This window comes from Eschscholzia californica, unplaced genomic scaffold (genome assembly GCF_041429995.1).
Source record: "Eschscholzia californica isolate CP2 unplaced genomic scaffold, dmEscCali1.0.p SCAF_6, whole genome shotgun sequence".
Lineage (NCBI taxonomy): Eukaryota > Viridiplantae > Streptophyta > Magnoliopsida > Ranunculales > Papaveraceae > Eschscholzia > Eschscholzia californica.
This window is the reverse complement of record NW_028238483.1, coordinates 35,815,124-35,827,331: the sequence shown is the minus strand read 5'-3', so window position 1 is coordinate 35,827,331 and position 12,208 is coordinate 35,815,124. Positions and strand designations below refer to the sequence as shown.

The following is a 12,208-nucleotide window of genomic DNA, read 5'->3' as shown; positions in this document are numbered from 1 at the left end:
CAACTATAAAAGAGAATTTACCTTTCAATAATTCGTAAATAGTATAGGCGTCTAACGTCTGATTTAAATTATAGAGGCACGCCTAGAGATGTCTTGTGTTGTTTGATCAACCTTTACATGTATCTCGAATTCATGTTTAAAAGGGTCATTTGAACGCTAACAACATCAGCTTTTCAATTTCTTCCATCCTAAATTACCGTATCTTATCTAATTGAAATTCAACTGATATTTTCGAGGTTTTAATTATAACAACACACCACAGCAACACACACTACTCTTTTTAAGTTGGACATTTAGAAGTAATCAACAGTATCTCAACAAATGAGGGTAATAATCAGGGTTTCATATAGTATAATAACAAAGGGTAAATTAGGAGCACACATGCAAGATTATTATCTTTAAGTTGAGTTTGGGTCGTATATGATTGTGTTGGCTACTGAAGAATGTGTTCGTCTGTGTAAAACGAATAGTTGATTCTAATTGACCATTGCAGTGATTTATGGAACCCTAAGTGATAAAAATATCACTTACACAAACCAAGACTATTGTAATTAGATTGTGCACTTTCTGAACACCACAAAAAAGTTTGAACTGAAGATTATGCTTATGAAATTTACAAACACGATTTGGATAAGCACTTATAAAATCCGAAAGTTGAACTATAAATGCATCTTTTCGGATCAAGTTGTTTGGCTTACAATCAAAATGCACCTCCAAAGCAAAAGTTATCTTTATTGTTGCCGGTTTGCAGTAAGACTAAAGCTTTTTGTATAATCTGTCATTTTTTGTTGGTGAAAATCTTTTGCTTCTTACACTGTTACGAAAAACAAATTTAAACTCTAAACGTTTGTATTGTAACTAATGATCAAGTTGTTAGGAAACTTACAAAAAAGTGTATAATCGTCCGCGATTTGGGTGCCTCTTTAGGCATCAACCGGAAGCCCACGGACAAGACAGTGTGAAGGCACTCGGGTTGGGCTTATTTTGTGTTGTTCAAATTAAACACGGATTACATCGAGTTTGAGTGTCTTCGGACTGCTCCAATCCGTGGGCGGTAAAAGTGATGGGCCAAGAATAGAAAAGAGGGGCGCTTGTAGACGTTCTCCTAGGATTTTAGGTTGATGACACTCGAGTCCACTGCCCCCAGGTGAAAAAGAGACTGAATTCATGGCGATTCGCGCCGTAATATACAAGTCCAAGGCGTTATAGTTTCCCGCCCATTTTCCCATCCTCATTTCTCACCACTGTTTTCCTTCTCATACTTAGAATTTCAGATCGAAAGAGATGGACGCCCTAATTCTCGAAATCGGTCAGCTCCTCGATCAAACTCTCAAACCAGACAACAATTTCATTTCCACTGTTACAGAAGCCCTAGAACAACTCTCCCTTCGTCCCGAATTTCCTTTTGCTCTCATCGCCATTTCTACTTCCGGTAAAGATCTTCGCAATGCAATCTCAGTACCATATTTACTTGAAATTAACTTTATGAACTTTTAGTACTAGTGATCTTTCATTTTATGATCATTTTAAGTTTGTGTGAATCTTTTGATGTTGCAGGAGGTGAAAATCTAGGGCAGAAAATAGCAGCTGCGACATATTTAAAGAACTTAATTAAGCGTTATGTTGATTCAACGAAAGTTAGTAACGAGTTCAAGAATCAATTGGTTACTGCTTTACTTCGAAGTGAACCAGCAGTTCTCAAAGTTTTAATTGAAGCTGTATGCACAATTTTCTCATAAATCTATTACTAATTTCTTATTTTTGTTAATTTGGTCTGATATTGCCGCTGTTTGTCTTTTGATTTTGGCAGTTCCGTATTATAATTGTGAAAGAGTTTGTAAAGGAGAATTCTTGGCCTGAATTGGTACCTGAATTGCGATCAGTTATACAAAGTAGTAATTTTGTCAGTGAAGATCGAAATTCTCAATGGAATACGATCAATGCCCTTACTGTTCTTCAAACTATTACTAAACCGTTTCAGGTATTTCTTTAATTTATATGAATAATGTTTTGTTTGCATCTAGTTTGGGAGTTTGTATCATTGGTGATAATGTCTTACGTCTTCTTCTTTCAGTGTTAGGTTTCTTAAAAAGTATCCACTTTCAATTGCACAAACCTGAGTTTTTTTCTTGCGAGGGACTTGATTATTGGTGATATATAACTAAGCGTAACAGATTATTATTAATTAGAATAGTAGCTTATCGAAACCGTAGTTTCTTCATTTGGTTGTTTGAGTTTCTCTGTACCTTAGAAATAAAATTGAGTAAATTTCCTACTAACTTGGTTCTTGATTTTTTTTTTTTTTTTGAAAATTTGAATTAATATTAAAACAAAGAAACTATACAAAGAGGAAAGGAAATGGATTTCTCACGAAATCCATGCCTCCCAATTCCGAACTACATCATGGAAAGAAGCATGACAATACTTCGGTGAACCCTTAGCCCAAACTAAAATACATGCTTTAACATCTTCCACATCTAGGTTAGAATTAATATTTGCATCCTTAAAGATCTTATTATTCCGGTCCTTCCATATGCACCAAAAGATCGCGACTGGAACGAGATTCCAGATCTCCCTCTTAGACTTGGGTTTCGGAGCCTCTTCCCACTGTTCTAAGCACATACCCGGGGAGCTAGGCATACACCATTGGATCTTCAAGGATCCCAAAAAATAGGACCATAACTCCTGAGCAACTTTGCAATGAAGGAACAGATGCGCGCTTGATTCCTCCTGTTCCTTACACATGACACATCGGCTAGGGATCTGAAATCCCCTCCTGTGGAGCACTTCTAACTTGGTTCTTGATTATAAATGGTATCACAATATTGAAATACATCGCGATGATAATATATTGTAGTATTACGTTATTTGTTATCGAATAATGCGAAGAATGTAGCTACATTCTATGATATAATTTGAAGTATTATTCAATCTAACTTGGTGGGTTTTATTTTGCGAAACTACAGTACTTCTTAAATCCGACTGTAGCAAAGGAGCCTGTGCCGCCACAGCTAGAAATTGTAGTGAAGGAAATTCTTGTACCATTGCTTACATTATTCCACCATCTTGTTGAAAAGGTTGTGTTATTCGACTTTCTTGTGTTCCACTTTCCTACCCTTTTTTTCTGTTAAAGAAGTGAGCATGAAGCCTTGGATTCAATGGTGTATGTAACAGGCTTTGTCAGCACCCAATAAAATAGAAATGGAAGTCGAAAAAATCCTTCTCATTATATGCAAGTGCATCTCTTTTTCTGTAAGCTACTCCTTATTCCTTTTCCTTCTCTATATCTCATTTCTTCCTACTGAAAATTCACCGTAAGTTAGTTTTGTAGGTGAGGTCATACATGCCGGCTGATTTAGTCACTCTTTTGCCTTCCTTTTGTCTGGATATCTTTCGAATTGTGGATTCCCTGAGTTTTGATGGTACTATGACAGAAGATGGTTACTCGCTGAGGCTCAGCACTGGAAAGAGGAGTTTGCAAATCCTGTGTTCCTTGGTGACCCGACATAAGAAATATTCTAATAAGTAATTGTTCTGTTTGATTTGAATTAAACATTCTTATGTTTCCAGAACTCTCATATATGTATTTTTTTAAATTCTATTTATGCAGGTTGATGCGTAACATTACTTGTTGTGTTTCTAAAGTAGTTAAGCAAAGCCCTAATATTAGTGTAAGTTAAATTCTTTTCACTTTCTTTCTCCGTTTTCTCTTTTGCTTTAGAATGGTCCAATTGCACAAGATTGACTCGGCATCTTTGTGTCTATATCTGACCTCTATTTGGAATATTTGTGCACCTCTTCGTGTTATGAGTATGTTGTGGTTTGCATGTGTCTTGAACTGAGACATACACTGGTTGCAGAACTTCCATCTTCTCTGCTAATATGTGTCTCATGTATGCTCTTATGTCAGTCCTTTTGTGGTCCGTTTTCTTACATGGTTTTACACTTTGGTGACATTTGCAAGTATTTCTTATCTTGCAGAAGTTGGACTTTAAGTCGGAGCGGGTTATTTCGTTAGCTTTCGATGTTCTGTCACATGTTCTTCGGACGGGGCAAGTAAGTTGCTTGTACTTTAGTTTAATGACTCCATAAACATACCAAACTGAAGCCACATGTTACCTTAGGATTATCTTCTAGTCGAGTAGTATGTAAGAAATGATTCATTTCAAATACTTTCATACTTGTGGGGTCCTTTTACGTCAATCTTCCTGCTTGGTATTATAATTCATGTTCTCGGATTACTACAAACTGGGAATGCTGAATTGTATTACACTTCCACATGTATCTACTAGGTTGCAAATCCTTCTCGCTCTTTACACCAGCCGAAGAGTAAAAGTTGTCATCTGCCTTACATTGCTATATTCTGTCTGCTAATTCGTTATGCTGTTTAGGGTAGTAGCTAGTGCAGAAGTTCTGAAGTAGACTGTCAAGTCTAGGTCGAATACATGGTTACTTCATATAAAATTTTGTCAAAATAACAAAGCTAGAGAGTTGTGAATAATGAGGGAACATATCTAATTAAAGACAATTTTCAAGAGGGTGAGGCACCAGTGTAGGATTTGAAACCCGCTAATATAACAAACATGAGCTTCTAATTCTCGTTCATATCACTTTCTTTTGTATTATAATTAGAAACTTTTGTTGAAATCAATTTCAAATAAAAGGCCCAAAAGTCCTTTACTTCATGTCTTAAATACGATGAAAGACATTAAATCAGCAATTAGTTTATCCAAGAATAGAATATCCAGAAGTTCTTAATTTGGAACTATCAAAGTCTCATGGAGAGCAGTTTCAGTAACCACAACTAAGGTATACTTTTAATCAATGAAGAGCAATAAAGCGAACAGTTGTAAATCGGGATCAAGTGAGCCCTGTCATCAAACTAATTCCTGACCCAGTCAACAATATAATTTAAAATGTCATGTAAAGGCATAAACACACACATTTTGGGTATAGGGTGCAATGTATATGGTATAATTGATGCCCGTGCAATATTGTATCCATTGACCATTTAGTTTAAGCAACTGTCCGAAGTCAGAGATTCTTGTTTCATTATTTTCTCTGAGATATTCTTCTCGTGATGGTTATGCAGGGATGGAGAACTGTTTCACCCCAATTTTCTTCTTTGCTAGATTCAGCAATTTTCCCAGCATTAGTTATGAACCAGAAGGTGAGACGTCATATTTCTTTATATCAAAATAGGTCTTTCGTTAAATATGTTCACGTGCAATTCAACTATAATAAAGTCTACAAATTGGTACTTTTGTTTCCGTAATGTCAGCCATATACATGCCATTAGGTAGATCCATAGATATGTGACTATATGAGTAGTTATATACAGCATTCTTGTTTAGGGTGTTCAAGCTGGTGCCAAACCTTTTTTTTTATTACTTATCTGATGTGTTTATGGTGACTGATTCAATATTAAATATAAACTGATGTTTTTTTAAAAGAGTATGTTACTAAAATGACATGCATGCTGCTTTGTTTTTCTCTGTAGAGTGCAATATATTACGATCGCCTGTTGAAAATAATCTGTCGGAATGTTCTTTCTGGTCTTGGGAAGGGATTCTAATTTTGTTTTCGTTTTTCACTTTTCGGATCATTTTAAATGGAAGCTGGTGCTCAAGCCTGCATAGGAAATACTTGTCACCAGTACACTTGAATATGAGTCGATTTACTGACTAATCCAAATCCCGTGATGCTTTTAACAGGATGTTTTGGAGTGGGAAGAAGACCCAGACGAGTATATGAGCAAGAATCTTCCATCCGATCTTGTATGAAGTTTGATTTACGAAGTGCTATTTTTATGTACTTGTATATATGTAATATTATTATTTTTATTTTGTTCCTTTTCCTTTCCTCTTTAGAAACTTATGCTCTTCTATTTTTCTCTTTAAACAGAAATTTATGGATGGAAATTTCACTGCCAGGAAAAGTGCAATTAACCTTCTTGGTTTTATTTCAATGGCAAAGGTTAACTTTCGCCATGATACATTGTATTTATAACTTGTTAGTCTTTGTACTCATTGGAATAAATTGGATGATGTCTACAGGGGCCTCCAACGACGACTAGCAGCCAGTCAGCCTCTACTAAACGCAAAAAGAGCGAGAAAAATAAGGGGAAAGTGCAACCTTGTTCTGTGGGGGACTTGTTAGTGCTACCCTTCTTGTCAAAGTTTCCCGTGCCTTCTGGTGCCTCTGTGTACGAAACAAACAAGTGAGTTTGGCAAATACATAATAATTTCCTTTCGAGAAAACACTGGTAATTACTGATTACTTAATTACACATTTGATAACAACAAGGACCACTTGAACTTGACCATTAACCATAATTCCTTAAAACATAACTTTAAAGTTCAAATTTTTTTTTTTTAGTATATGTATTTGTAAATCTTGATGGCAACTGCTTCCATCGAGACTCGATCCCACGACCTCATGGGCTTAAGAGGGATGTCCAACCGTTACACCAAAGGGTGGTGGACATATTCGATTTTTATTGATACTGTCTGTTCAACTGGAGAAATGACAAAGATTTAAATATTTTCGAAACAAAAGCTAATATATTGGGCATTTAAGAGGATGGGATGCTATGAGTGAAGAGTATGGTTCAAAGCAAATGTGGACAAGATAAAATGTGAACAACATCTGTCAATTTCAAAATCTCTTGAAGGATGTCTCCGTGGACACAAAAGACGAGATATTTACATCTGTTCTTCCTTTATGTTCCATGGCTTTCCTCCCTTTCTATGCTATCTAAGGGTTCATTAACATTTCATACTTTCATCTGAACTTCTGCTTCGACCTTGGCAGTTACTATGGTGTTCTGATGGCATATGGCTGCCTTCAAGATGTAAGAGATCTTATCCTCTTTTCTGTTGATGGATCGAGGTCATCTATGTGAAGTAATGTGACTCCGCTGTTGCTTTTACAGTTCCTAAGGGAGCGCAATCCGCTTTATACGGCTAATCTGGTCCGGACTCGGGTTCTACCAGTATATTCGTTATTTCCATGTGTACCGTACTTAGTTGCCTCGGCAAATTGGGTACTTGGAGAACTTGCCTCCTGTCTCCCCCAAGTGTGACATCTCATATTCTCTTCTCTTTTTCACATTGTTCTTATTGTCTTACCGTTCCTTAAAGAACTTACTACTCCCTCGAGATGAGTAAGTTCTAATGGATTATGCAAGCATACATGCTGGTAGGAGCACTTACTGACTCACGTGTTTCTTGTGCAGGAAATGAGCGCAGATGTATATGGTTTCCTGCTAAAAGCATTAATTATGCCTGACATGGAAGATACCCCCTGTTATCCCGTTCGAGCTTCCGCTGCTGGAGCTATTGCTGAACTTCTTGAGGTAAATCAGATTCATTTAAATTCTGTTAGTTGCTCTACTAGTAATGTCTCCTATATTATATCCCGTCTTGATATTTTTTCAGAATGATTATCTACCACCTGAATGGTTGCCACTATTGCAAGTTCTGGTGAATAAGGCTGACACCGAAGACGACAATGAGTCATCCATCTTTTTTCAGCTTCTCTCTACAGTTGTGCAGATAGGAAGTGAAGGAGTTTCTATTCACATTCCAAACATTGTTCCATCTCTTGTTGAACCTATTTTAAAGCACATACCTCCTATTCCAGAGCCATGGCCTCAGGTACCTGAATGTTTTCCTTCTGTTTGACACAGTCAATTGCTTAGCATTTAAATTTGTCTTGTCCCTATCCTGTCTTACAAATAGCAGTTTTTCCCTGCCAATTATCATCTTCCTGGTGTAAAATTTTCCGAATGGCATCTTTCACCACAAAAAATTGTTAAATATCTGCTATATTCTCTGGTTGTTTTCTACTGGTTTGTTTTTTTAATAAATTTCCTCATAGTTCTGAAATGAGCTGACACTTTACCATGCTAGGGGGTTGAGAGGGCTTTTGGCTCATTAGCTGTGATGGCTGAAATATGGGAGGGCTCTATACCGGCTGAAACTGAAGAGGGCGAATTGAGTGAAGCGTGGATATCTGGTCGTGCTGCTATTGCTAGAGCATTTTTAGATCTCCTGCAGAGGGCTTGGCTTAAACCTCTTCAACTACTGGTGAGTTCGACATGTCCAACATGTCCAGAGTTACAGTTTGAAACTATAAGCATCAAGTACCTTGGGGAATCTCATTATTTTTCAGGAGGAATGAGACTGGCCTTTTGGGATATTTGATTTCTTAAGAAGTTGAAATTTGTTTACTCTGTTTGGACATAAAATCTTAGAATTGCACGACAATTGATCTTCTTGTAGCATATTATAGTTCCTATTTAGTTACTTCTTAGGACCAGTGTAGTGCTCAGTATCTAGGAAACTAGATGCATACATGAAACTTGCTTCTTCAAAGTTGATCATTCAACCAAGGTTATCTAAGGCATGATATCCTTTTCTTAGATCGTAGGTGTCATAGAGTGAAATTTCTTATCGTTAAAAGTCAAATATGTTTATTATTAAGTACAACAAAGATCTCAGTATGATAAGCGACCAATGAGAATCACCTTCATACCTCAAATTCTCCATTAAAATGGCATGCTTGAGGAATTAATATCGAAAGAATGAGAAAAATGGGAAATACAAGAAAAAGGAAAAAAGAAAAAGGAGGCAGACAGTTAAAACGGCCTAATGGAACATCAAGATAGTCTACCAGTTGGACACAAAGTCCATAAAAGATAAAATCCTAGCCCAAACTGAATCCTTATTCCAATGGAACAGTATGACTAAGCACATCCTCCGCTGCCAGAACACTGAGAGGAACCTGGGACTTTGAAGCTATCATTTATTGGGTTTTACAGAATTTTGTTCCACAACTTTTGAGGCCATCCTTCCACATCGATTTACTGGGATTAGATCTTTTTGGTGCTTGTGGTAGTTCGATACCCACCTAACAAGTACTCTTTAAGTTTGTGTTTGTATGTTGTTTTAGATGGATAAATTAGACACGTTACTATAGTTTTCAACTTTTCATATTTCAGAATTCTATGCTTAGTCATATTTACGACTCTGCTACTTCCATTTTGAAAAAAATATTTAGCAACCCATTTAAGTTGATATTTATTCAGTTCACTTTTGGTGTTCAGGAAGAAGACATTTCCCTATTGCCCCCTTCTTCATGTATTGGTGATGCATCGAAATTGCTCTGGTTCATTGCGAGATCTGTGGATGAAAGCAATGCAGTTTCAGATTTAAAAATATCCGAGCTGTTAATGGTTTGGGCTCATATTATTGCCGATTGGCATGCTTGGGATGAGCTAGAAGATTTATTGATCTTTACTTGCATTTCGGAAGTTGTCAACTTACACAAAAGATGTGCACTAAAAAATTTCCTTGTTGGTAATACACCATCTCCTCCAGCTCCACCTGTTCAGAAACTCTCCATTGTTGAAGGGATTGGTGCATTTACATATGGCGCCCTCTCTGAATACCCACCTGCAACTTGGAGGGCTTGTTCATGCCTCAGTTCTCTACTTCATATTCCGACATTCTCATTTGAAGAAGAAACTGTGAAGCAATCTTTGGTGATTGCTTCGAGTCAAGCAGCATTTTCTCGTTTTATTGAGATCCAAAGCACGCCTAATTCAAAGTGGAAGCCTCTGATGTTTCTTATTTCATCTTGTTTTCTGTGTTATCCTGATCGAGTTGAGAGAGTTTTGGAGAAAGTTGTGGTTAAGGGCTTTACTCTTTGGGTACATGCTTTAACTTATATTTGCTCAGCTGGTTTTGAACCTAGTCTATCGGCTGAATCAGAACTAAAATTAATTGGTAAGTAACAAAACGGCTATTATCTTCAATTTATTGTACGCAATTCCTTGTTCTTTTGCTGTTGTCAATAATATCTAATTATTGTTCACTCCAACTCACAGTTATGACGCTTGTGAAGGTGATCGAACGCGTGATTGGTTGTTCTGAAAATCCAGATAGTGGAGTATTAAAGAACTCCTTTGTTGCACTAATGGTACTACTACCCCGTCTTAAAGGAGTTCAGGAAAAAGAAGAAAACATGGAAGATGAGGCAGAATGTGATACCTATGAAGATGACCCACATGAGGAAACTGAGGATGACGACCAGGTCTGAGATCTCCTTTTTTCTTATTTTTTTACTTTGAACGATCTAAATTACCAATCAGATGTGGTAGGAGATAGCAGGATAACCTACGTTGTTGATGTTATTTTCGGCACTCAAGTACACATTTAGAACGCCCCACCTGAATGCTATCGCTTGCTGAAAACCTACCTTACCTTATGTTCCTAACTATTGTAGCTCTTATTTCATGTTAGTAATTCACAGGAAAACAAATACTATTGTTGTCTGTTTACAAATATCAACTATTGTGTAACTTAAAAGAAGAAAAAGAACACAAACTATTCTTGTTATTTTGAGAATATTGGATTTTTTATTAGGATTCTGAGGATGATGAACTTGAAGAAACTGAAGAAGAGTTCATGGAGCGGTACGCAATGGAAGCTCTTAACTTAGAAAGTACGATGGTTGTCGAAGAAGAGGATTTCGAAGATACCGAGGAGTTTGAATTGGGTCAGTCAATAAAACTCTCACCATCCTCGTCTAATATTGTAACATGCACATATATCTATATATATGTTTGAAGATCAATTGTGAGTTGAGTTTAACAAAAAACTGGATACTGAATCATGTTCATTTTGCTTGTTGGATTCCTCAGGTGTCCTTGATGAACTCGATTACGAGTCTGTTGTACTATCGTTGATTGAAAGATACCACCAAGTTCTTATAAATGGGCAAACCTTTTCTCATCAGCTTGTTACAGGTTTGCTGAATGTATTTCCTCAATACAGTTTATTCTTTAAACAACTATAGTTACACAACAAGTGCTGCATCAAGATATATCAGACTCTTGTATTGGTTTTAAGGAAAAACAAATTTTGTGTGTTTCTTAACTTAGTTTTTTTTTTTAATTCTGATATTATATCTCACTTTTTCGAGGTCATTTACGCTTTCATTAAACCAATGTATTAAATTTCTACCTATGTTAAAATTCTTGTTTCACCGGGAATAAATTTTCTCGTTCAAATATTTCATATAGTGAATAATTATGACTTTTGCACCATTTCTCTATATGTACTTGTGTATTTATTCTTAAATCTATGCTTATATTATATGAAGGTAGAAAAATATTCAGCCTATTTCTCATTTTCCTCACTGAAAATATTATAGTATTTTAATATATATTCGATATAATATATTTTATTCGGTATATAATACAGGAAATTGGGCTGGAGACCCAATTTTTTGTTTTTTTTTGTCAAAAAGACAAGTTATCTTTTTTTCCTTCTAGGCACCATGAAAAGTTTGGAAATAGGCTTGAAGGACAATTCTAAAAATCCCTTAATTTTGTATACCTGAATTGACCTTTGTATAAAGGAAAATTTTAGAAACACCCTCAGATTTTCCAAAAACCCTCACATTTTATATAATCTTACTTCTTAGTTACTTATTTTGTTAGGGTTTGATTTTGCGAAGCTTTGCAAACTAGTTTGCAAACTGATTTGCACTACTTTGCAAATTGGTTTGCAATCTGGTTTGCCTTGCAGAGCTTTGCAAACTGATTTGCAAACTGGTTTGCAATCTGGTTTGCCTTGCAAAGCTTTGCAAACTGATTTGCAAACTGGTTTGCAAACTAGTTTGCAATCTGGTTTGCCTTGCAAACTAGTTTGCACTGCTTTGCAAATTGGTTTGCAAACTGGTTTGCAAACTAGTTTGCAATAAGGTCAGTTTTGTCTTTTCCCTATATTAGATAATTTACAAAAATGCCACAGGGAGCTGAAGCCCATAAAAAATTGTCCAATCCTTTTTAACCAAAGGCCAAAGTTTTTAGGGAGTTTTGGCCAAATTTCCCTAATACTAATTGTCAAGAACATAAAAGGAAAATCTCTTGTGATTGTTAAAATATATTCGAAGATCAGTATTTCAGCCAGTTGCAGAAATTAGGGGTTTGAGCTTCCAAACATACTCTGGCAACAAGTGCTTGGTTAACTTGGTAATGGTATTCATTACTTCTCGTTTGCAGTTGTAGTAGTAACAACACTGAAACTATCTATCGAAAAAATTCCACAAGGCACTAATACGATATTGCCTATATATATGTGAGGTGGATAAAAGACGGGAGATTTTTCTATTTGTCTGTGAATAATAAAAAAGAAAA

General features: G+C 36.1%; 1 protein-coding gene across 1 annotated transcript; it reads left to right on the top strand.

Moving 5' to 3' along the window:
* Positions 1-967: 967 nt before the first annotated feature.
* On the top strand, positions 968-11,113 carry LOC147534154 (ARM repeat superfamily protein). The gene is made up of 21 exons (XM_086649230.1): positions 968-1,432; positions 1,558-1,718; positions 1,811-1,981; positions 2,967-3,077; positions 3,175-3,252; positions 3,332-3,525; positions 3,611-3,671; positions 3,982-4,056; positions 5,093-5,170; positions 5,715-5,777; positions 5,905-5,976; positions 6,057-6,220; positions 6,814-6,853; positions 6,935-7,078; positions 7,238-7,357; positions 7,440-7,658; positions 7,914-8,090; positions 9,110-9,791; positions 9,893-10,098; positions 10,431-10,563; positions 10,709-11,113. The coding sequence occupies exons 1-21, from the start codon at positions 1,285-1,287 to the stop codon at positions 10,861-10,863; spliced, it is 3,252 nt and encodes a 1,083-aa protein (XP_086505356.1). The 5' UTR covers positions 968-1,284; the 3' UTR covers positions 10,864-11,113.
* Positions 11,114-12,208: the final 1,095 nt, after the last annotated feature.

Coding starts and splice junctions, on each gene's coding strand:
- LOC147534154 (XM_086649230.1), top strand. CDS start 1,285: ATGGACGCCCTAATTCTCGAAATCGGTCAGCTCCTCGATCAAACTCTC. Junction 3,253..3,331: donor GCAAGTGCATCTCTTTTTCT/GTAAGCTACTCC, acceptor TTAGTTTTGTAG/GTGAGGTCATACATGCCGGC. Junction 5,977..6,056: donor GTTTTATTTCAATGGCAAAG/GTTAACTTTCGC, acceptor TGATGTCTACAG/GGGCCTCCAACGACGACTAG.